Source organism: Crocodylus siamensis, chromosome 11 (genome assembly GCF_052110815.1).
Source record: "Crocodylus siamensis isolate JL-2025a chromosome 11, ASM5211081v1, whole genome shotgun sequence".
Taxonomy (NCBI): Eukaryota; Metazoa; Chordata; order Crocodylia; family Crocodylidae; genus Crocodylus; species Crocodylus siamensis.
Genome location: NC_143405.1, coordinates 21,940,262 through 21,966,626, shown reverse-complemented (window position 1 = coordinate 21,966,626; position 26,365 = coordinate 21,940,262). Strand labels below are relative to the sequence as shown.

Here is a 26,365-nt window from a genome sequence, read left to right as displayed (position 1 = left end):
AGGGAGATGTTGTGGTGGGTGTCTGCTATAGATCACCAAACCAGGAGGAAGTGGTGGATGAGGCTTTCTTCAAACAGCTAGTGGAAGTTTCCCAATCACAAGCCCTGGTTCTCTTGGAGGACTTCAGTCACCCTGAGATCTGCTAGTAGGGCAATACAGCAGTGCACAGATAATCCAGGAAGTTTTTTGGAGAGTATTGGGAACAACTTCCTGGTACAAGTGCTGGAATGGCCAACTAGGGGCCATGCTCTTGACCTGCAGCTCACAAACAGAAGAATTGGTGGGGAATGTAGTATAGTGGATGGCAACTTGGGCAGCAGTGACCACGAGATGATTGAGCTCAGGATCCTGAGAAAAGGAAGGATGAAGAACAGCAGAGTAGGGACGCTGGACTTCAGAAAGCAGACTTTGACTCAGAGAACTCATGGACCAGATCCCCTAGGAAGCCCGTCTGAGAGGGAGAGGGGTCCAGAACAGCTGGCCAGTACGTTAAAGAAGTCTTACTGAGAGTGCAGGAAAACTAGCAAGTATGGCAGAAGACCAGCTTGGCTTAGCAGGGAACTTTTCAGTAAACTAAGTCACAAAAAGGAAACGTATAAGAAGAAGAAACTTGGACAAATAAATAGGGAGGAATATAAGCGTATAAGAGCATTGCTTGGGCATGCAGGAATGCAGTCAGGAAGGCCAAAGCACAACTAGAGTTGCAGCTAGCAAGGGATGTGAAGAGTAACAAGAAGGGTTTCTACAAGTATGTCAGTAGCAAGAGGAGAATCAAGGGAAGTGTGGGTCACTTACTGAATGGGAGAGGCAACCTTGTGACAGAGGATGCAGAAAAGGCTAAAGACATGTACAAGTCCATGGGACTAGACGGGATGCATCCAAGGGTGCTGTGGAGGTTGGCCAATGAGATTACAGAGCCACTGGCCATCATCTTTGAAAATTCATGGTGATCAGGAGAGGTCCCAGATAATTGGAAAAGGGCAAACATAGTGCCCATATTTAAGAAAAGGAAAAAGGAAGATCCAAGGAACTACAGACCAGTCAACCTCACCTCAGTCCCTGGAAAAATCATGGAGCAGGTCCTCAAGGAATCCATATCTAAACAGTTGGAGGAGGAGGTGATTAGGAACAGTCAGCATGGATTCACCAAGGGCAAGTGATGCCTAACCAACCCGATTGCCATCTATAATGAGGTGACTGGCTCCATGGATGCAGGGAGACCAGTGGATGTGATGCACCTTGATTTTAGCAAGGCTTTTGACACAGGCAAACTAAGGAAGTATGCACTGGATGAATGGACTGTAAAGTGGATAGGAAAGTGGCTGGAGCATTGCGCTCAGAGAGTAGTAATCAATGGCTCGATGTCTAGTTGGCAGCCGGTATTAAGTGGAGCGCCAGAGGGGTCTTCGGGCCAGTCTTGTTCAATGTCTTCATTGACAACCTGGAAGATGGCATAGAGTGCATCCTTAGCAAGTTTGCAGATAACACCAAACTTGGAGGGAGTAATAGATGCGCTGAAGGGTAGGGTTCAGATTCAGAGTGACCTAGACAAACTGGAGGACTGGGCCAAAAGAAATTTCATGAGGTTCAACAAGGAATAATCCCATGCACCAGTACAGGCTGGGGACTGACTGGCTGGGCAGCAGCTCTGCAGAAAAGGACCTGGGGGAGATACAGTGAACAATAAGCTGACCATGAGCTAACAGTGTGCCCTTGTTGCAAAGAAAGCTAATGACACAGTGGACTGCATTGGTAGGAGTGTTGCCAGCAGGTTAAGGGAAGTAATAATTCCCCTCTATTCAGCACTGGAGTACTCTGTTCAGTTTTGCCTCCCCCCACAACTACAGAAAGGATGTGGACAACAAATTTAACAATTTCTTTGCCTCCATTTTTCTGAAAAGGGACCAGGTCACCCCCACCACCAGGACCCCTGTAGGTCCCAGGGGAGGCACACCCAGGCCTAGGTTCAGTGAGTCAGGGAACTTCTGGAGGGACTGGACATATTTAAATCAGCAGGTCCTGATGATCTCCACCTGAGAGTGCTGAGGGAATTAGCAGAGGTCATTGCAGGACGCCTGGCACAGCTTTACGAGCACTCATGGTGCTCTGGTGTGGTGCCAGAGGACTGGAAGAGGGCCAGTGTGGTTCCCATTTTCAAAAAAGGGAGGAAGGAGGATCCAGGAAACTATGGGCCAGTCAGTCTTACCTCGATCCTGGGTAAGCTTTTTGAGAGCGTTATCCTGGCACATGTCTGTGAGGGGCCAGCAGGGCAGATTATGCTTAGGGGCAACTAACACGGGTTCATTAGAGGCAGGTCCTGTCAAACCAACCTGGTGGCCTTCTACGACCAGGTCACAAAATCCTTAGACAGGGGTAGGAGTGGACATAGTTTTTCTGGACTTTAGGAAGGCCTTCAACACTGTCTGTCACCCCATTCTCATTAAAAAACTAGGGGACTGTGGTGTCGACACCTACACAGTCACATGGGTCACTAGTTGGCTTGAGGGCCGCACCCAGAGTTGTAGTGGACTGGTCATTTTCAACCTGGAGGGATGTGGGCAATGGGGTCCCCCAGGGCTCAGTCCTTAGGCCCGCACTGTTCAACATAGTTTCATAGTTTCTAGGGTCGGAAGGGACCTGAGTAGATCATCTAGTCTGACCCCCTGCCATGGCAGGAAAGAGTACTGGGGTCAAACGACCCCAGCAAGGTGTTCATCCAGCCTCCTCTTAAAGACCCCCAGGGTAGGAGCCAGCACCACTTCTCTTGGAAGTTGGTTCCAGATCCTAGCCGCCCTGACCATGAAGTAGTGACCTGGATGAGGGGGTAAAAAGCATCCTGTTCAAATTCACAGACAACACTAAGATGTGGGGGGAAGTGGGCACACTAGAAGGGAGGAATAGGCTGCAGTTGGACCCCAGGTTGCAGGGGTGGGTGGATGAGAATAGGCTGTGTTTCAACACTGACAAGTGCAAGGTACTGCGCCTGGGGAGGAAGAACCAATACCATACCTACAGGCTGGGGAACTCCCTTCTTGTCAGTGCAGAGGCAGAAAAGGATCTTGGAGTCATTATTGATACCACAATGAACATGGGCCGACAGTGTAGAGACGCGGTCAGGAAGGCCAACCATAACCTCATCATGTATCCACAGATGCATCTTGAGCACATCCAAGGAGGTGATCCTCCCCCTCTCTGTGGCACTGGTCAGGCCACAGCTGTAGTACTGCATCCAGTTCTGGGGACCGCACTTCAGGAGGGATGTGGACAACATGGAGAGGGTCCAGAGGAGGGCCACCCACATGATCAGGGGGCAGCAGGGCAGGCCCTACGAGGAGAGGCTACGGGACCTGAACCTGTTCAGGCTCCACAAGAGAAGGCTGAGGGGGATCTAGTGGCCATTTACAAACTAGTCAGAGGGGACCAGCAGGCACTGGGGGAGCCCCTGTTCCCCCACGCACTACCAGGAGCGACAAGAAATAGTGGTCACAAGCTGACAGGGTAGATTCAGACTAGATATCAGGAGGCACTACTTCACTGTCAGGGTGGCTAGGATCTGGAACCAACTTCCAAGAGAAGTGGTGCTGGCTCCTACCCTGGGGGTCTTTAAGAGAAGGCTGGATGAACACCTTCCCGGGGTCGTGTGACCCCAGTACCCTTTCCTGCCATGGCAGGGGGGTCAGACTTGATGATCTACTCAGGTCCCTTCCGACCCTTCCAACTATGAAACTATGAAATTGGAGAGTCAAGTGAAGGGCAACAGAATGGTGAGGGAGCTGGGGGACATGTATTATGAGGAAAAACTGAGGGAACTGGGCTTATTTAGACCAGAGAAGAGACTGAGAGGGGACTTTGTAGCAGCCTTCAGCTACCTGATGGGGACTTCAAAAGAGGATGGAGCTAGGCTGTTCTAAGTGGTGAAAGATGACAGAACAAGGAGCAATGGTCTCAAGTTGCAGCATGGGAAGTTTAGGTTAGATACTAGGAAAAAATTTCTCATTAGGAGGGTGGTAAAACACTGGAACAAGTTACCCAGAGAGGTGGTGGAATCTGCATTCTTGGAGGTTTTTAAAAACTGGCTACACAAAGCTTTGGCTGGGATGACCTAGTTGGGGAAGGTCCTGCTTTGAGCAGGGGGTTGGACTAGATGACCTACTGAGGTACTTCCAACCCTAATTTTATATGAGTCCATGATGAAGCATACAGCAAAATTATCATTTAAAAATACCTTTAGTCTGAACATTTTTAATTTTCCCCTTTGTGTGGGTCATAAAAGAAGTGGGTCCTACAGGAGAAATTGGAAAAGAAGAATGTGGGAGCCTGAAGGACTAGAATTGTGAGGTCATTTCAGGATCAAGAGTACATGAAAGAAGATATGAAGACAGGAGCAAAGCCAGAAAATGAAATATCCTTGGGCGTATTTTCACTGCAACAGTTAGCTCAAGTTAGCGCACTTAAATTCCTCCATTGTGTTAGCATAGCTAGTCAGACTGACCACAATGCAAAACACCACTCACCTACACTGAGTGGTGGGATAAGTAGCACAGAGGAACTGGATTATTAACAGGTAATAAATTCTTGTAACTCAGGATAATGCCTCCCCATGCATTACTAGTTTTACCAGTAGCTCTTGAGCTTCATTCCACCCCTAGGAACTAGCTAGTTTGAGTGCAGAGAACCACTTAATATGATCCAGAGATTTTTGTTTGTGGACAGGAATTAAATTAGGGTAACATTCAAATTATATATATTGCATTTACTCAAATATAAAATGAGGTTTGTCACCTTCAGACAAAATGGTGGGAAAAGCTCCTTATTTTACATTTGCATACAATGAAACCTCTTTAGATGCATTGTTTATCATTAAACTGCTGCCAAAAGCAGCTTATGCTCAGTAATGGAAATCAACTATGAAGCTGATTACATGCAGCCAGCACTGACCTTGACTGTAAAACACATGGCCCATTCTGCACAAACATCCTGATGGGAACCATTTTTTTTTCATGTAAACTTTAAAAAAAAATGGGTAATTGTTCTCCAAGGAAGGAATGAGCATGAGGCCTGGAGGTACTGCTGTTTCAGGCCTATACTCGGAAAGGCTGGTGCAAACTCCAACACCCTCCCCTAGTGCCAAAAATGCTAATGGGAGCCTTTTTTTAAATACAGATTTTATTAAAGACACACTTATTATCCTACACTTACAAATCTTCCTTTTCTTTTTTTTTACCAGAATTTAATAAAAAAACTACATATCCAAAAACATCCAACTACATATATCAAACCTTTAAACAACATACATCAATTTTCCACAAAAGAATCCCTTACAGAACTCTCTTTCTTCGTACAGAAATCCATGAAAAACTATTACCTTGGTAACCACCTAAAACTCTCTGCCCCTCCCAGCAGTCTTCTTTGTTAGCTTAGTGAAACAAGTGTATCCAGTCCTTTTTCCTCCACTTCTTCTCTGCCTTTTCTTCTCTGATCTCTTCCTTGTCCTGATCAATGTAGTATTTCAGCCCCAGCTTCAGGTACTCTCTTTCAGTGAAAGCCACAACCCCTTAACAACTGGAGGTTTCGTACTTTCTATAAACTAGTTTTAAAACATGCAATAAAGTCCTTAATAATGTTTCCTCCAGTCCCTTTGGTATAAATCCATATAATAACATTTCCCACACTGACAGATTTATTTTTGTGATGCTCAGAAAGTGGCAGATCCTTTCCCATACTCCCTTTGCATAGGTACACTCCTGAAACACGTCCTGCTGTTTCTTCTTCCCTGCACCTCTCCCTTGAGCACCTAGATGAGCTTATCACCCCCTACCTGTATGAATCAAGCCCCATCTATGTTGTATGTCTCTCACTGGCAAGATATTTTTTTACAACCATCTATGCTAGGTCAGCATGTTCCCCGCTGGGCTGTTTATCCACCACCACCCCCCACACCTTCTTCACTTGTCCTTCTGTGAAGCTTCCTTCCAGCACCATCTTGTCTCTCTCCTTAACCACTTTCATCGATTTCTTATGATCCTTCAGGACCTCCAGCCCTACCTTCCCTATTTTATACATCTGCATGAAACCTTCCACCCTGATGTAATGACTTGGCAGTTGCCATGCTCATGGGCTCTACATAGAGGTCCGATATACTCCCCATTTCCTCAAAATTGCAGCTGCGTGAAATTGAGTGCTATGCACAGCTTTTCCCTCTCCCTCCATTACCACATTACATATTATGTTTAAATATTTTCCGTAGATGAACAATCCTAAGTCAGGCAGCCCCCATCCCCCCATCTTTCTTGCTTTGTTCAGTTCAGATCTAGCCAACCTTTCTCTTTTGGCATTCCAGAAAAGCAGACAGTGTATTTCTCACTGTATTTTGGTTATCTGCCGCCGCGTTAGTGTGAATACAGATCCTGTATATAGAATACTCACCAGTAGCACAGCCTTAAACAGCACCACTGTTCCTGAAATGGACAGCGCCCTTCCAGACCATAACTAAAGTATTTGCTGTATCTTTGTATTCACCTTTTCCCATGCTGTATTACCTTTCTTCTCAGTGTCCATTAGAATCTATAGTACTCTGATTTCATTATCTCTTATTAGAAGGCCCAACTTCTCCAACTCCCTCCAGTTCTGCACTCCCATTATGGTGCTTTTCGATCTATCTAGTTTAGTTCCCATCACTTCTCCATAGTCTGATGTATGCTTTAGGACCCTTTCCATCAGAAGTCTGTAAATACTACATTTATATCATTCATGTCTGTGGGGAAGAGCTATACTGGTACCCTGTGTGTCCACAGGTAGTAGATAGTGGAATGACCTTCAGGGAAAGTTACTTGTAAAATAAGCAGGGGTAACTCTGGCAAATAAGCAGTTCACAGATCAAGAAGTGGTAGCACAACCAGGATGTGGTGAGGACAGCAAGTAGCAATGGTTTCCCTCTAAAAAAGAGTCACACACATCCTTTGACAGTGCTGTGACATGGTGAGTACAGGTCACCGCTATAGTAAGCCTGCTCAGCCCTGAGTCATGGGTCTGCAAGTCCTCAACAGCAGAACAGGCAGAAGAAGAAGATATTAGAATCTTAACAGCTGTGAAGGTGGATGTAGGCTACAGAGGAATGAGATCCCCAGTTGTCGTTGTCTCCTTGCCATTGGATCAAGGTCGCATTCTGTCAAGAGCTGTGTGGAAGGTGATGTGCAGCAGCTTCTCCATGATAAAGGCAGTCATGCACAAGTATCTTCCATGAAAACAGCTTTTCCAGCACATTCCTTAAGCCCATTCCTCAAGCTAATGGTGATGGGAGCAGGAAGTCTTGAAGCTCCTAGTCATGAACTGGCATGGAGGTAGCAGTTACAAGAAGGTCATCTAGCACTTGGATGAGACATGGAGTGATATTCAACAGCTGTAACTGTGACTCAGCAGCCCTCTTCAGGATCCGCTCTGCTCGCCCCACATGGGGAGGGGGCTAGAAAAGGTACCCTAAACATAGTCTGTCTTCTGCAGTATGCTGTATTTCGTCCTGATTGGATAACCATATCCAGTGGGATCACCTTCACTGTGATCAAAAATACCGACAAAGACGCACTGTCATTTTCAGGACCTGGAACATCAGGACACTCATGGAAAACCCTAATAGTGAACACCCAGAGTGCCGCACTGCAACTGTGGTCCAAGAACTCAGGTGATACAATATCAGTGTAGCTGCCCTGAGCAAGGCCCGGCAAGTGGGAGATCAGCAACTCAAAGAACATGGAAGTGGCTATACCTTTTTCTGGAATGATAAACAGGAAGGAGAACACCAACTTCACGGAATTGTTTTTGCCATTAACACCCATGATCTAAGCATTGTCACCTGATTGACTATGTCATCGTGCATGCCCAGGATCGCAAAGATGTCCACATCCCCTGAGCTATGCTAGGAGCTGATGATTGCTGGATAGAGCACTGATTCATCTGCTCAGTTTTATCACTCAGACTAGTTCCCAAACATCAGCTCCAGCAGAAGCAAGGCTGACAGAAGATCAGCACTGAAGGACACAATCAAGTCAGACCTCTTCCACCAGTGCCTCAATGAAAAACTAGTGAATTCCAATCAACAACAATGGGAGAATATCAGCAGCATGCGGGCTGCCCTCAAGGCCACCGTCATCAGCCTCTGTAAAGAGACACTTGGATTTTCTACTGGGAAACATCAACACTGGTTTGATGAGAACAACAGGAAGATCCAAGAATTGATCTATCTCAAGCACAAGGCCTTTTGTGCTTGGCGAAAGGGCACCAACTCCACACAAAAGAAACGAATCTCCAACAAGCCAAGGCAGAGGTCCAAAGGAGGACCTGCAATATGAAAAACAAATGGAAGAGATTCAGCATCTCACTGCCATTTACAAGATGCGTAGTTTCTTCAGTGCCACCAATGCCATCTGCGTTCCAAACACTCAGAGACCAACCCCCTTGAGACCTAAGGATGGAGGAGACCTGCTCAAGAAAAGGGGAGCCATCAGTACCCATTGGAAGGAGCATTTTGAAGACTTCTTCAGTTGAGATTCTGACATCAGTGAGATCGTTCTCAACTCCATCCTGCAACACCCAGTCAGAGACAGTCTCAGAATCCCTCCGACCCTTGACGATGTGAGGAAAGCCATGAAACAGATGAAGAACCACAAGGCATGTGGAGTTGATGGAATCCCCACTGCAATCTTCAAACAGGGAGGAGAGGAGCTCACATCAGCATCATGCCCTTATCTTGAGGATCTGGGATGATGAAGAAATCCCAGATGACCTCAGGGATGCTATGATTGTGACAAGTCAAACTGTGGAAACTACAGAGGGCTCACCTGGCTTTCTGCTACATTAAAGATCATTGTGAGAACCCTCCTGAATCGTCTTCTTCCACTTGCTGAAGAGCTCCTCCTGGAATCTTAGTGTGGGTTTAGAGCATCGAGAGTCACAACTGACATGATCTTCACAGCTCTCCAGCTGCAGGAGAAATGCCAGGAACAAGGGTGCCTCTCCATACGGCCTTCCTTGACTTCACAAAAGCTTTCAGCTCGGTCAGCTCTGTCACCATTTTCTGCCTGCTCCATGGTGGTATGAGAGTGGTGGTTCTCAGTAATGGATCTGTCTCAGATCCCTTTGAGGTTAAAATAGGAGTTATGCAAGGCTGTGTCATCACTCCCACACTCTTCTCAATATTCCTTACTGCGATACTACATCTGACCACCAACAAGCTTCCAGCTGGAGTGGAGCTAAATTACCTAGTGAATGTTAAACTGCTTAACTTCAGCCAACTAAGCCAAAACCAAGACCATTCTGACTTCAGTCATTGAACTCCATAGCACTGATGATGCTGTAATGCGTGCTTACTCAGAAACAGACCTTCAGGCAATCATCAATGTCTTTATCAAGGCATGTAAGAAAATGGAACTGATACTTGAAATTCAGAAAACTAAGATCCTCCACCAACGAGCTCCTAATGAATAGTCCCCAGCTCTGGTAATGCAGATCTCCAGTGAGACTCTAGAGAACAGTGAATATTTCCCATACCTGAAAAGCAATGTCTCATAGAAGGCTGACATCGATGAAGAAATCCAGCATGGCTTCACGTGTGTAAGTGCAGCCTTTGGGTGTCTGAAGAAATGGGTGTTTGAAGATCATGACATCAAGCAGTTGTGATCATTACCTTGCTGTATGGAGCTGAGACATAGACAACATACAGAAGATATCTAAAGTTGTTGGAGAGGTAACATCAATGCTGCAAACAAACACCACGAATATTAAGGCGACAATCATCCAGCATCAACTTTGTTGGACTGGCCATGTCATCTGGATGTTTGACTCCAGACTCCCAAATCAACTTCTATTCTTCCAGTTCCGTCAAGGCGTATGCTCAAGAAGAGGGCAGAGAAAGTGCTTCAGGGACATCCTCAAGACCAACTTTAAAAAATGGAACAAAAGTACCTCTTCCTGTTTTCCCACCATGCCACTCCTTGTGGGCCATCCTGCTGTCATGCTCCCATCCTCTGCTTCTCTCCAAACTTGCTTTCTGCTGCTCTGTCTCCCACTTTCCTCTGCTCCTGTCTTCTTTCTGGCAACATCATGCTCATCATTGTTGCCTCCACCTTTGCTTCTGCTGTTAGTTTCTTTCTTCCTCCCTCTGCTGTTGCTCCCATTGTCACCTTCTTTCTTTCTTCCCCACCTTCATCCACTCTCCATCTGTCTGCAGATCTTCATTTCTGCTCTTCAACTCTTTTATTGTTTTGAGCTTTGGATCTCCCTTCTCCACTTCTTACACCCCAGTGCTCTGTTAATCCCTTTCTCTATTTTTTAAGACATAGATCAGGCTTTCATTACTGATGAGAACTTACCTTTTCTTTTCTTTTCTTTTCTTTTTTTTTTGGAAAAAATATATTTCTCTCTCTATATATATATATATGTATAGATAGATGTATATATGTAACTATAGCTATCTATATGTATATCACCTAGCAAAAACTTTTCTTCATACACCTTAAACCACATTTAAAGCCCGAAAACCCATTACAATAAACGCACCTGTGGATCCATGCTCCTGCATACCCATGCGCGCTCCTTTCCCTAACCCAAATTGCACTGTCTCTGAGCATTAGCCCTGATTTTGGGGGTTAAATTCTCAGTTCATTCACTGTCATTGTCTGTCATTGTCACTGTTGCTTCTGCTGCTGCTGCTGCTGCCGCTGCCATCATCGCTGTCTCCAGGTCCAGTTGTCTCGTCCTTTTCCCTATCCCTGTCCACTCCCCCACTAGGTGGGGACTTTGAAGAGCCTGTACCAAGTGTCCCTTTGCCAGGCAGAGTCGGCTGTATCTTATTTATCCTCTCCCACTGATTTCCAGTAGTAGGACTGGAGTTCACTCAGAAACATTTTAACAGTGTGTTTCCTCAAGGTTCATGTGTCTGTACATCAGGAAGTTCCGGATAGGAACCTATCACAAGGATAGGTCAGGACAGCCCAGCTGAATAAGATACATGGTGGTGCCATTTGCACTCAGTCCCCCTCAGCACCTAGTCTTTTTAATGGCATGGTGAGCCACAACACTGAATACATTTCAACTTCCTCTTCAGTCCCACAACTAAACTCTGCTCATTTGAAATTTGGAACTTGGCTATTGGGTTTTGCCCAGTAGTATTCAGAACATTTTTTTTGAGTTTGTACTATATAGATACAGAAGTGCTCCTTAAAAGTGTGTCTATGGAGTGCCTGTGCTAAAACTTGCAGCAGTTTCAAAGCAAGGTAAAATGCATCAGTTCTAGATGAGTTAAGTCTATGGATGCCCATACAATTTTGCCTGTATATGAATTACTACAGGTATTTTTATTTCTAGGTCACTGTTTTCAAATTTGCCTCTCACTTCCATGTGCTCGGGGAGAACAGGGTCTGACAGCAGGGAAGGGTATAAGGGGCTTCAGGGGGAAGAAGTTGTGGGGGCAGAGGGCAAGGGAACCACCTGACCCTCCAGCTTTATTTTCCGTGCTGTAGCTGTGGGAAGGGGACAAATCAAGGCAAAACCTTCAATAATTATATTATATACCTGGAAAATTATAACAAATTTATAAATTTTCCATATATAGAATCTAATTATTGAGGGGGTCATTTTATATTAAGCTTCATCTTATAAATATGGTACCTTGAGCTAATACTGCAGTGAAGAGATGCTCCCAGATGCTAGTATGCTTACCAAAATACAGAGGGAAAAGGGGAAACAAAATAACAGGAGAAATCCAAAACATAGATCAGGGCTAAGTTCTTCAGGTCCTTAAAAGGTGAAAAAGGAGATTAAACTCCATAGTAAATGGCAAGAGGAAGTGAGCAGAGTACCTGAATGAAGGGAGCAGTGTGGGCTGACCAGAAATCAATGGATTTTATTTCTTTAAATAATTTTATCCAAAGGATGAATGTATTTGTCCTTACAGGTCTGACCTGCGGAAGGGACAGGACCTAGAACAGGGGTGGACAATATATGGCCCGTGGGCTGGATCCAGCCCACCAGGCCATTCTGTCTGGCCTGCAGAACCCCTAAAAAATTTAGAAAATATTTATCTGGTCCTGGCTGCCTGTCACATATTTATCTGCTCCTGCTGGCAGCAAGAGGCAGGAGCCGAGCCCTGCCCAACCCCAGCCATTTCCCTGCTTCGTGTCCCCACCCTGCTCCAGCACCATGTTGCTCCCAGCTACATGGCCAGACCGGGGAGCACTGGGCCCTGCCGGTACAGGGGTGTGTGTACATGTGCAGGCAGGGGTAGTGTGTGTGTGTGTGTGTGTGTGTGTGTGTGGAGGCAGGGGCAGAGTGTGTGTGTGTGTGTGTGTGTTTGTAGGGTGAGCCCCACACAAACACCACACCATACACAAGCACCCACACTCCCCTCACACTGCCGTAAACGCAGACCCCACGCCCCCTTATATACCCTAGCCACCCTCCCCCCCACAGTCCTCCACAAACCACACACACCCACACCCCCCACAAACCTATACCCACCCCACCCCCACAATATATAAGTGTAAGACTTCATTTTAAGCCCATTTTGCAATCACCGCTATGTACACTATGCAAACACATGTAAACCAGGGCAAAAATATTTTTTAAAATCAAATTAATGAATGTTTTCAATGTTTGCTTTTTAGAATATAACTTGGTATTTTTGTGGTTCCAAGAATGCAAAACCCCTTGCTGAACGGAGTACTTCCGGGGGCAATGGGAAAGACTTCTGGTGGCAAAGGTCAGGGGGTAGGGGGCAGGACTTCTTGTCCCAAGATGGTGACCAGGGGCCAGGACACCTGTCAAGGGGCAGGGCTACCCATGCAGCCCTCAACAGCTTGCCAAAACTCGGTAAGTGGCCCTCTACCCAAAATAATTGCCTACCCCTGACCTAGGTGCTGGTGAAGGCATGACCACTGGCAAGACTTATTAGGCAGGAAGGATGGGGAAGAGGTAGATGACAGGCCATTTGAAACTCACTGAGGACAAGAATCCTGATTTGGCTAGAAACCCACGCTGCTTTAATGAACTGGATAGTCCTTGCAGTGATGAACTCACAGATTAGACTATTCCCTAATAATTAAATAAAGCTGACTGTTAAACAGCTGCATTAATTGGGACCAACCCTTGTGCAATTAGGAAAACATGGAGTTTATCAGTAACTGTATAATGTAGTGGTGGTATCTGCATGCTCCTGTGGTGATACAAATGTAGCAAAAGTGTTGAAACTGTAACCCTGTTTCGTTCAAGGTTAATTTTACAGCCCTGCTATAATAGCTTGCCGAAGCAACAGTAACAGTATAACGGCTAAAGCAGGGGTGGGCAAAATATGGGCCAGCTTATTGTATCTGGCCCAAGGGCAGGTGGCCACCGACTCACGGGATCTGGCTCTTGGGTGGCCGGCGGCTCCAGCTGCCATGCAGTGCTGGGCAGGCAGATGGAACAGCTTCCACTACACGATGGGCAGGCGGGACTGCTTCTACCCAGCGCTGACACGGCAGTGTCAGCTGTGGACCTGGGCAGATGCCCTAGTCCCCACCTGCTGGGTGCATCCACAGCTGATGCTGGTGCCCACCTAGGGCTGCTTCCACCACATGAGGCAGGTGGTGGTGTAAACTGTGGACTGGGTCGGCAAGTCCCAGGTGGTGATTAGGATTGGGGCATGCTATATCTCCGGGTGGGGAGAGAGAGGATTGGGGCACGCTACAGCTCTGAGGAGGGAAAGAGAAAGGATTGGGGTATGCTACAGCTCTGGGAAGGGAGGGAGGGGGAGAGAGATGGTGGGGACGAAATCAGGGCATGCTATAGCTCTGGGAAGTGAGGGAAAGGGCAGGGAGAGCGAATTGGGGCATGGTACAGCCCTGGGAAGGGATGGAGGAAGGGGGAGAGAGATGTGGCCCTAGAGAGGACACCAAAACTTAAGTTGATTAAGTGGCCCTCAGCCAAAATAATTGAGCTAGGGGACCCCTGAGCCAAAGCATGCTACCTAGAGCAGTATTCCCTAGCCTTCTGAAGTGATTCAAAGTTTCCTCTGTCCATAGCCAGACACTGAATTTTTTGGTACTTTGTTAACATATAAGGGAATTTAGAGAGAGGTCCCCTCACCCCCACCCCCACTGCCCAAGATCTCACAAATAGCCAGTAATTTTTTCTCCAAAAGTAGCAAGAACTCTTTATACAACTTTAAGAGAAGGAAACAATACAGAATCGTGTGGTTGATTAGATATGCAGTTGATTGAAGTGTGGCTGTTTGGCATTCTGCTGTACATAGATACATTCAGCTGTCACATTTGAGCTAGAAAGCAGCATGGAGTAAATAATATGATACACATCAGGGAGGTGCTACCACAAGCCTATTGTCTGCAAACTAGTTCACAACAGTTAACATTGGGCATGCTATTTAAAGGAACTTTTTAGATTAGTTGTACCATTAATTCATTGTATTGAATCCTAGAAATGTTTTGCACTAAACCTCTTTTCCCTGGCAATCACAGATTTTAATCAGGCACACTGTTTGGAAAGGGCCCATTCAGCATATCAGCATCTTGTAATAATGTTAATTCCTGATTCGCATTTCTGGATAGCAAGCAGGCTGCCAACACAAGTGGCTGAAATGCAAATATCTCAGAAAAATTCTGAGTCCAGTTTCCTTCTTTTAGAGTCCCGGCGCATCCTACTGCCTGTGGTTCTTCATCACATTCACCTTCACTTGAGACAGCAGAAGGAACTACTCATCTGCTCTGGGATCCTTAGTAGTATCTTCTCCATTATCAAGACCAGTTCCTTGGTAATCTGCTGCTTTCCTTCTCCATACATTCACTAAGACTATATCTATGCTATGGAGGTTGTTTGTTGTCCCCCTAATTACAGTGGTTGCATGAAGGTGGTCAGGATTCTCCCTTCTGCTCCCCCACCCCCAAGCCCCTCTGTCAGTGTGGATACAGCTCTGTCAGCTGTAGGCATTTTTCACAACCTGTTATATCAGCTCCACCACATGACAGAAACTCTGCCGGCAGGACCTGCTTTCTGCTGGCAGCATTGTATCCCCCATCAGGAGTTTTCCTTTCTGAGTTATGTCACCTACAAGGTGAAATTTTTTACATCTCTACCTGTTCTGTCTCTGCCAGTAGAACTTTATAGCATAGATGAGGGCTGCTTCTCAAGGGCAGACTTGGAATATATTACGTGTTAAATATATTTTTCAAGGAATGTTTTTATCCTAGAATGCTGCTAATTTTATTATCAGCAGGTGAACACATCAAGTGAATGAATGCTGTTGTGTTCATGACTCACAGCTTTCTGATTACAGCATGTTTTTACTGTTAAAAAACATATACATTTACCAGGTGCAGCACTATTTAATTTTCATCACCCTAGCTTGGAACTCAGTTGTCTCTGGTGCTCAAAAGCTCTTCTAAGCTCTAGCACTTACAGTTCCAATGGAGACAGTAAATAGCACTTTATGGTGCATGTTAAGAGAATGCTCTAAAATTATCAAATCAATAAAATCACATTTATTTTCAGAAAATACTGCTGAGTTAAACATTCAGCTTCGATTTTCGTATACTCTGATCTTCAGTGCCAGCTTAATCACTTAAAGAAACCCTCACATAAAAAGGGTGGTGAAGGGCACCAACTCAGCCCAAAGGATTAAGGTGTTAAAAATAAATCACATCAGCATTTCCAACTATGAAAGATATTGGAAGAAAGATATTGTGGGAAGAAAGGTGTTGTAATGGTAGAATAAAATAATGTTGCCATGGAATTAGGGGTTTACTATAGCACCTTGCTATGGAATTAGGGTTAACTGCAGTAGAGCTTGGTCCCTGTAGTGACACAGAGAAAACACACAGACCTCACAATAAATTGTGGATTTATATCCATTGATGTGATCCAGTATTCTTGTATTATGGAGGGAGAAGGTGAAGACAGACACTGAAGCTCTGGCTGTCATCTGTGTCAATTTATTTGTCACTCTCTGAGCCTCTGTCTCAGGGTTTTCCAGTTCTTCCCAACTTTTTTAACTTGAGTCCTGTCATGCAAGCTGTTCCTGGAGTGGCTGACACTGCACATACGGCTTGCCATTTCTATTCTGTCCTCAGCTGCTGACTCTCTGTTTACTTACTGCTTGCTGTAGGAGGGAGATGTCGTGGAGGAGGTTGAGATGATGGTGGAGAGCCTCCTGGACGTACTTTTACAGACTCTGCTTACTATCATGAGTAAATCGCAGTCTCAGGAGGCGGTAAGAGGGCAACGCTGCCCGCAGTGCACAGCAGAAATCACTGTTAGTAACTAACAATCAGGTTCTATTTCCTGCTTCTCTAACCTTCCTTGTCCCCCAATTCTTCACCACCACCTACACCTCATTATCATTTCAAATGCATGAATGCTCAGAGCTTCTTTTCTTTTCCTTTTCTATCATGAATCCATTTCTTCCACTGCGGAAAAAATCAGTTACAGTGCAACAGATAGTCAAGCTGCTTCCAGCTGCCTTTGATTCCTAGCCTGAATGACCAGTACCCATGGCCTTCAGCACAAATCTAGAGTGAGGCTCAAACTCATTTCTTTGGAACTATAAATAACAATTCTTGAGTCGTAGTGTGTTTTGATATCTGATATGGTAGCTGGCTTAGGACACACATGTCCTGCAGTTTGCATATGTTTTTGCAGCTCACATAGATTAAAAATAGCTGCCTTTGGGTACTATGGCCACAGTAGTATATTTCTCAGTGCAGGCTAGCTGCCCAAGTATTTACCCAGGGTCTCAAATGTATAAATACTGTGGGTAAATGGACCTGATGCCGTTGTGGCTAACCTGTTGCCAGCAGGCCTTATTTTGCAAGTTGAGCACTGGCTTGTATGTGCCACATGAGCTTTAGTAACACCTTTTGATTGCTGTGTGGAGACACAGCCTTAGTAGAAGAGTACATACTAGGAGAGAGACACCCTTTGATTTTCAGCCCTGACTTGCTAAATGGGTTTATTTAAACAAGAATATTTTTAATAAGTCCTATTAAAAACAGAACACAAATGAATCTCTGAGAGGTTTTTCCAATCTGTTAACAGAAAATAAAGATCAGTTGCCATACATTATTTTTAATTGCTGCATGCACAAGCTTTTCCTTCATAGGCATTGAGGCCATTTCAGACCCTTCCCTTTATCCTTTACCCCAGGTTGACTTAATGATAGATATATAAAAATAAATAAAAAATCAACATTGTATATCTGGACTAAATAATTGTTCATTTAATTCTTTCAATTCATTGGCAGGGGGAGTATGTGTCCTGTCTCTTGTCTTTGCTTCGTCAAATGTCAGACACTCATTTCCAGCATTTACTGGACAACTTCCAAAGCAAGGATGAGTTAAAGGTAGGACAGAGCATAGTATTTGTAGAATCAGCTAACAAATATTTTTCTCAGAAGTCAGATAGCTGAGAAATGCACAACATTATTCAGTTCCTTCTTCAAGCCATTCCAGACATTGTTTATACATAGGAGCTTACTTAATAGAAACTTTAATGTTGTTCTTTTGTCACAAGGCTGATCTTGAATACTATGCAGACAAAAGTCACTAGCAGACTGTTACAGCCTGTTGGAGTGTGGCCATGGTAATCCACTGTGGCATACTGCCCAAATTCTTTAATGGTAACTATTAGTGACCCAGAGATAATCAGTGAGGTGTATATGCCCTCGCTGGGGGCTTCTCTACCAGCAACAATTTGGAGTTGTCCACCTTAGTGATAGAAGCCTACATATTACCTTGTTTTGATATGAATGAATCATGTCTTATAAGTGGCAAAATAATTTAGGGAATAAGATAAAATGTGATGGAAGTAACAGCCATTTTGTCACTTCCCTTTGTCACCAAATGAAGATGGAGCTGTATTCAAATTTTTTAGGGGACAGTGTTATTTCTCAGTAATACAGGAAATAGTATCAGACTGACAGCACAATAGAAAGGTACTAAAATAGTTGAACATACAAAGTGAAATGTAATAAAAAGTCTGTCTGTAGAAGTTTTTAACTTTCAGTTATTCTGTTTACTAAAAAATCCCTTTCTTTGGAGAAGCTGGATGGCTCAGCGGTATAATCTTGTGTCAATAGGATGCTATATCATGTCTGTTTGTAACTCAAGGGTCAGCTGAGTCTGACATCTTTCATGGGCACTGCATTCTTTCTCTTTAGAAATGTAAACACACACACACACATCCCCTCAAATGTATGGCCAAGACATACAGAGATCAGATAACAAAGGCATAATTAACTAAACTGTCATGGCTATGGCAAGGAGTTGCATTTGTCTGCATTTACTACTGCTGATTTCTCTTTTACTTCTGTGTTAGGAGTTTCTTCTGAAGATTTTTTGTGTGTTTCGGAACCTGATGAAAATGAGCGTTTTTCCTCGGGACTGGATGGTGATGAGGTTACTCACCAGCAAGTGAGTGAGGACAGGTTTATGGTATTGACATTTTGTAAGAGGACCTAGAGGACTCTCTAAATTGGGCTTCATGGTCTCATAAAGACAATGTGCTCTTGTGGGCAGAGGCATAGAACTTACGTAAGACTCCAGAGAAATAATCCTGAGTCTGAAAAGAAATTTGAATTCTCGGGATCAAATTGGGACTTCCTTCCAGTGAATTAGCACTTGCATGTACATTTTTTTATATACACATGTACTGTAGAGTTAACACTGCAAATCCCCGTTTGTTCACTACAAAGCCTTGTCATTTGTGTACACGAGTCATAGCGATGGTAAAATTATGTGTTCAAAGTGGGTTGCGTGAGGGACCTCTTTGAGCTTTTGCCCCTTTCTAAAACTTTTTTGCATTGGTACAACTTGGTTAATACTTGATTACAAGTTTTGTGAGGATGAATGTTGGTAGATTGCTTAGAAGGTAGAAAACCTTCTTATAGTGACAAGTAAAAAAGGTACCATATCCCAGTGGAATAACCAGCCAAGTTGGTGCCTAGGGCAAACGCTGTAAGAGACATGAGGATGTGGTTCTGAGAGAAAGTGGGGATGGTTCTGAGAGCAGGGGGAAGGCAGGGAGCACAGGTTCTCAGAGCGGGGCAGGGGCAGGAAGCAAAGTTTGCACCCCAGCAGCATTGCTATGCTGGGACTCCAAAACTGCCCCAGCGGAGCTGCTGCCACCATGTGTGCTCTGCCTGCCCTGGCTCTCTTGCTCTTAAACTCTGTTTTGGAGTTCCTAGCCCAGCAGAGCTGCTAGGGTACAGATTCCTTGCCCATACAGGAAAAGAGCTGGTTACCTAGGACACTGTAAATAACCTGTTCCCTACTAACGTTGCTTCTCTGTGAATGTTTTTAGGTTATTATAAAATAGACTTATCAAGGGTGCTGAAAGTATCACATGAATGAGATGCAGAAGTTTGGTCTATTTCTTTCTAAAGCGAATTGGACTTTTTAAAATTGCAGCATGTTGTTACATAATTTAATCTCATATAATTAAGGATACTCACATGCACAAAAAAAAGTATAAAGTTTCCCAGTGGATCCACAAGTGACAAAATGCTCCAAAATTGCACAGATCAAATGTTTAACAGATGTGGAATAGATCATTTTACAGCAAGGGACAGAAAAACCTAATGGTTTATGCTTCCCTAAAAAAAATTGTCTTTTTGATTAAAATGTTGTACGTAAATGAAAGCCAATAAGATTATTAATTGTAGTGCTGGATTTCCATTTCAATACATATAATATTGGCAAAAACATGTTAATAAATACCACCTTTAAGGGAGAGAGGGAGAGAGAGAGAGAGAGAGAGAGAGAGAGAAAGAGAGAGAGAGTGTGTGTGTGTGTGTGTGTGTGTGTGTGTGTGTGTGTGTGTGTGTGTGTGTGTGTGTGTGTGTGTGTGTGTGTATGGAAAAGAGCGGCTAAATGTAGGCTGTATTATAACAAAACCAGTACATACAGTAGATTTTAAATTATCTTTTCTTTCAATTTTCAGTATCATAGTTACAACAGTTCAGTACCTGTCTGCTGCACTGCACAAGAACTTCACAGAAACAGACTTTGATTTTAAGGTAACGATTGGGTTGTAGACAATGTTATGACATCCATTAAAACCAGCAGCCCCCGAGCACATCAGCAGTTCTACATTAACTGATTGTATACACCATCAATATTTAAGTGTCTGCTGAGAAAACAGTCCAGCCACCATGGAGAGGTATCCAAATCTAATGGCATTTTGAGGGTACTGGAAAATCCTAGAAAACTAGCGGCTGTATTAAATTAAGCGGTTTGGACTGCTTATGTTGATTATTCCCTACATATTTCAACCTAATGTCATTCACAGTACACTATATGTTTTAGCTCATGGTTAAAAAAGTGTTCATTAAAAATATTTAAAATTACATTGAGAGCACCAATTTTTCCCCCTTTTGAGCAAAAACAAAGTTGAACATATAAAGAGGTGAAAGCAGTGTTTTAAGCTGCTAGCTGATTTCCACTAGTATTGTATGAATCCAGGTTTCATTTCATTTATTTATTTTATTTAGTTTCATTCAGTGTATCTTATATACATACCAAATAAGTTATCTAATTCCATCTATAAAACGAATACGTGGCATGTATATTTGTGTTCATAGACATGCCCATACAGTGATTTAAAACTAGTTCTGCCTTTAATTGTCATGTTTTAATTTTCTTCCTGTTTTCTAGGTGTGGAACTCCTATTTTAGCCTGGCAGTTTTGTTCATAAATCAGCCAAGCCTCCAGCTAGAAACTGCCACTCCAGCCAAGAGAAAGAAGATTCTGGACAAGTAAGAACTTGCTCTCCTAACCTCTTATAGTTTCCATCGCAAATTCCCATAAATTAGTGGGGAAGTTGCTTTATAAAATCATAAATGGAGGTCACAGGAAAACTTAGTTTAAATGTGAATTCAGTTATGTTAACATCATCGCCACAGTTAAAGAGTAGCATCTGTCTCTTCTCTTTCAGATATGGTGATATGCGAGTGATGATGGCATATGAGCTTTTCAGCATGTGGCAGAACTTGGGTATATCTCTGTACTATTCCTGTTCTATCTATCACACCAAAGTTGTCTAAGATTTGCATTAAACATTCTCATTTTAGTGCTATAAAAACACAGACCTCAAGTTAGTTCCTCTAGGAATTTTCAACCAAAGAAAAATTGCTCTTTCTGCATAGCTTCAGAATGCTTATTTTTCTCTTTTGAAATATTACAGTTTTATGAATTTAAATGCCCTCCTCTCAAATATTAGTGACATATCTCAAGAACTTTCTTCCCCAATATTGTACTGAATCAGGATTTAGAAAATTCTGCAACTGTGCTGCAATCAAGTCTAGCACTGGGCTATAGTTGTACACTCTTTCATCTGATCCATGACTGCACAGCTAAATTTAAAATCTGTATATCTGTGTCCAGTTTCATAAATTGCAAATGTTACAACAAAATGTCAATGTGATGCAGAATGATGCAATGCATATTTGTTAATAATGCACAAATGTGGCATGCAGGAAAGTACCTACTGTCCCAGAGTGCCCTCCTGGGAATGCTGTGGACTTGTCTGGTTTGAGAGTACTCCCTGAAGCCAACTCAAACCTAGCCTCCAGAGCACGATGGGAGCCTGAGCTGCTCTCTACTCAGACCCAGGCCTCTCAGTCTCACTTTCCCTGGTTCTCTGTGGCCCTGTCCCAAAAAGCCAGCATCCAGCTCTTCTCCTAAGAGGGGGACTTCACTCGTGCACCCCACAGTTCTAAACAGCACAGCAGATGGTCTCTTCAGCAAAGGTGTTTACTTGGGCAGAGGCCAGCCAGCCAGAGGCTCTCTGCCCCCTCCAAAAGGGTTGTGGTCCCTCCATTCTACAGCCCTGAGCACCCCCAAAGATCTGTTCACTTGAGCTCCCCGAAGTTCTTCCACTTGTCTCAGTCCACAGACTCTTCAGGCTAGATGCCATCGGGCTACTTATTTTTCCAGCTTGTTCTTCCTTTTGTCATCTGTATCCCCCTGGGTGTTGACCATCTTACCTCTGCTGATATATAGTCAAGGCCATTCCAAACTGCTTAAGGTTCATCTGGTCCCCTCTACGCTTAGCCCACTCTGGCGCTTAACCTCTCATTTTCTGTGCACAGGCCACGAAGGTAAACTGAGTCGCATAATATTATAATAACAATGTGAACAAAGTTAACAGAAATATCACAAACTACTGTTAATCACACATGCCTATTTATGGGTACTTTATTTACATATCTAATAAGTAACAAATTGCATGTTACTGCAATTTTAAAAAATCTAAAACTTGCCCACATTAATGCACAGTTATTACACCAATTATAGCATACTTAGGCATTTGGCTTGCTGCTGCACAACACTTTGATTAAGAAACTAGTTCACTATAAATCAATATGGTACAAATTAAACAGATTAAAAATTGGCTAATGGAAAGGACAAAAATGTAATTGTGAATGGAAAAGTATTATCAAGCAACGGTGTTTCTAGTGAAGTGCTGAAGGGTTCTTTTTCTTTTCTGTTCAACATTTTTAGCAGTTAAATAGAAGGAAACTTAAAACATTAGGGGAGTGGGAAACAAAGGAAAAGTTCAGCATACTGACACAGAGCAGTCTGGATAATCTGGTAGGCTGGACACAAGCAAGCAACATGAGTTAAATGGCCAAATGTAAGTCACAAATACAGAACCAAAACTGTAGGCTATACTTACAGGATGGGGTATTTTTTACCCTGAAAAATAATGACTCTCAAAGGGATTTGGGGATTACAAAGGATGTCAGCTAAGAATAAACTCAAAGTGCAAAAGTGTGACTAAAAGAACTAAGTCATACCAAGATCAAATGGCTGAAAGTTCAAGCCATACACATTTAAACTAAAATAGAGCAGACATTTTTAGCTGTGAAGATAATTAACTACCATTGAAACAACTAAGTAAGTGTTCTGGTTGATTTTCTTATCGTTGATTTTAAAAAAAAAAATCCAAATGAGATGTTCTAATTTAAACAGGAATTCATTCAGGGGAGTCCAGCGGCCTATACTAGTGGTTTTCAACCTTTTTGCAGTTGCGGACTCCTAAAAATTTTCAAATGGAGGTGCAGACCCCTTTGGAAATTTCAAATGCAGGAAGGGGACCCCTTTGAATTGTAAGTGTGGGTGCTTACTTTTGACTGATTATAGTCCTCTTTCGTGGACCCGTTAGACATAGTCTGCAGACCCTCGGGGGCCACAGACTACAGGTTGAAAATTACTGGCCTATGCTATGCAAGAGGTCAGACTAGATCTGGGATCAGCAACCTATGGCCTTCCTTGTAGCTCTGTCTTGCAGCTTAGATGCTCTGAGAGGGGAGCAGGGGCAGAGCTATCTGGTCCCTGGCAGAGAACTGAGTCACAAATTCTGGCTCTCAGCAGCAAAATGTTGCCAATACCTAGACTAGATGTTTACAGACAACTTTTAGCAGTCTCTTGTAGATTTCATAGCAGGGAGGATAAGGATCTCTAAAGCTAAAAACAGACACTGGATTTCGTCTGAAACAAAGTCATTTATCCTGCAGTCCTACAGATTCAGAAGTCCAACCCTTTTGTCCTCCATTAAGTGCCTATGAAGTATCCAAATTCATACTTCATTTCCAGCAGGACAGTTGGGATAGTTGTGGTGGTGACAGTTTAGTTAATTGTCATTCAAAATGCCTGTGTAAATGACTGTTCAACACCCCTTTAATGAGAGTCAAATCAGCCCCAGATTAGTCTGTTTTTAACATTAAAGATGTAAAGCATCTGAATGATATAGTTGGGAAGGTCATGCTTTGAGCAGGGAGTTGGACTAGATGACCTCCTGAGGTCCCTTCTAACCCTAATTTTCTCTGGTTCTGCGTGCATGTCTACATGTTGCCATATGGTGATATTGCTATGCTGCCATGCTTTAGTACTTCTTTTTGAAAGTAATACCATGACGCATCATTAGATTTCACTGCTACATTGCCATAGTGGCACACTATAACTGGGGAGTGCTCCACCACGACCACACGTAGACCCACATGATCACTACATCACTGTAGTGCACATCTCTATGTCACTGTAGGGCAATGTGTAGATGCGCCCTGTGTGTTCTATTAAATACTATTAGTGTCATATCCCCATAAAAAGTATTCTTAGCTGCTAGCACTTCGGAAACAGCAGTGGGATCTTTCAGTCCACTCTGACTGTACACATGTATTTTTAACAAGCATGTGTATTTTTGACAGGACACACAAAATAGATTTTGAATACATTACTCTGTAAATGAAAATGTTATGTAATTTCTGTTGAAGGATTTATAAATTAATAAAAAAGGTGACCATGCAGGCTGTGGCCTTGATTCTTTGGGGGAAAGGATGTGTTTGATGCTTTAAGGCTTAATGCAGGAACAGGTTATATGTATAGAGTCTCACTTTTTTTACAGAAGGAGTGATACAGGAACAAGGCTTTTACTAAATTTAGATTGTTTTGTGTTGCCCAGGGGAACATAAAATTCATTTTATTCCTGGAATGATTGGACCCTTTCTTGGTGTCACGCTGGTCCCACAGCCGGAAGTCCGTAACATCATGATCCCCATCTTTCATGACATGATGGACTGGGAGCAAAGGAAAAATGGAAACTTCAAACAGGTAAAATGACTTTCCTGTTTTTTTCAATATCCTTTGTTGTTTTGCTCTTCCATAAGGCTGGGCTGGAAGCACAAAATTCTCTTTTGCTTTCTTGTTTCTAAGTGTGAGGAGGCTGTTGTCATGGAGACTTTTTTACTATTGTAATTAAAAAGTAACATAATTTATAAAACTGCAACCAGAATCCCCAAATTATACAAACATTTCAGTACTGCATCTGCCAAGCGATAATTTCTGCCATGAAGGTGGAGAATGGTGACCTCTTCTGGTCAGGTTAATCCCCCTGCACCACCTGCAAGCAGCCTCTCATGCTGCTTGCTCTCTTAAAGGACCAAGCACACCCCAGTGCCCTGCTACATTGTTACGTTAGTGCCTAGGAGCTCTAGTCATAGATCCCCTTTTGCTAGGCACTGTATAAACAAAAGACAGCAACATTGTCCTAGATGCAAAGAGTTTACAATTTATGCATGCAAAGTCTCCCTTCTATGTGCTTCTCTAGCTTCTGAACTGTTTCCTTATCAAAGATGGTCTCAGCATGGTCTTTTGCTGTTTCACTGTCATTCTCATGAATGCACTGTAGACTCAAACGTGCAAAAAAACTCCTTCTTGGGCTATTTATGGAACTCACTGCCACAAAATGTCATTGATGTATATATTGTAACTTAATAGCGCTAGAGAAACGTTAAACTTTTTGTAAGAGTCAAAATTAATAGAAAATAGAATAATCAAGGTCTGTAACTCTTATGATTCAGAACATAAGGAACTGGAACCAAAGCAACACTTGCCCTTATGATATAGTATTACACACAGCTGGGCAGGCATATTGTGGGCTTTTGCATTCCACTGAAGGATGCAGTGTCAGCCACTGTCCAAGACAAGATATTGTAGAAGAATCGTTGATCTCTTTCAGTATGACAGTATTCTGTATGACTAAATCTCTTCAAATTCTGCTTTAACGTGAAGTGCTTCTAATTCGGAATGTGTTAGTACACCATAAATGTGCAGTCCCTCCCAGCTAAAAACGTCTTAAAATGTGTCAGAGCATATTCTGTATCCCAGAATCACTCCCAAAACTGCCCCCTACTCCAGACCCAAAAAACAAGAAAGGATAGCATGGTGGCATGGTAAGGCTGCCTCAAAGACAAGGAAGGATAAGGAAGGACATCCAAGGTCTGTCAGCAATATGACCAGGTTAGCAGGGGAAGATTTTGATATGTGATGGGGGTCTAGGACTAGACAAAATGAGATGAGGAGGCAAGGGGAACTGTCTGAGACACAAAGGTGTGTCCCTGAGGGGGTTGTTTGGGTGACTGGAGGGTGGAGGGGAGTTGGTATTCTCATGTGTTGGGGTATCGTTTGGGGAAACCCTATCTGTGGGTTGGTCGTTAATTGTAAACAAGTCATTTGGATAGGATAGGATGTAAATCTGATCAATAAATAAATACATAAATAATAGGACTCTGCAAAGCTATGGTTCCTGATTTGATATGGCTGCCGAATCTCCAAATCCAAATCGAATCAGGAGACCCTTTGATCTCTCCGAATAGAATCAAAACCCTCCAAATTGATTGAAAGAAATTTAGAAAGATTTGACGATTCAGACATAGACACAGCTTTAAATTTTTTTCTACATACCTCTAAGTAGCACATGGCTCATGAATGCTGCGATGCTGGGGCGCATGGAATGTCCCACAGAAGTGCAAGGAGCTGTTCAGCAGCAG

General features: G+C 43.4%; 1 protein-coding gene across 10 annotated transcripts in view; it reads left to right on the top strand.

The window, feature by feature from the left end:
• The window catches only part of DOCK3 (dedicator of cytokinesis 3), a 632,225-nt gene that overhangs the window by 530,474 nt on the left and 75,386 nt on the right, over positions 1 to 26,365 (top strand). For 9 of the 10 annotated variants that reach the window (XM_090021452.1, XM_090021451.1, XM_090021447.1 and 6 more), the window contains exons 25-32: positions 14,670 to 14,797; positions 16,148 to 16,294; positions 17,282 to 17,380; positions 18,355 to 18,449; positions 19,978 to 20,053; positions 20,691 to 20,791; positions 20,971 to 21,029; positions 24,499 to 24,647. In XM_090021452.1, coding sequence (XP_089877578.1) covers positions 14,670 to 14,797; positions 16,148 to 16,294; positions 17,282 to 17,380; positions 18,355 to 18,449; positions 19,978 to 20,053; positions 20,691 to 20,791; positions 20,971 to 21,029; positions 24,499 to 24,647 — 854 coding nt within the window. The remainder of the gene's footprint in view (positions 1 to 14,669; positions 14,798 to 16,147; positions 16,295 to 17,281; positions 17,381 to 18,354; positions 18,450 to 19,977; positions 20,054 to 20,690; positions 20,792 to 20,970; positions 21,030 to 24,498; positions 24,648 to 26,365) is intronic. The other variant, XM_090021446.1, reaches the window with a different exon arrangement.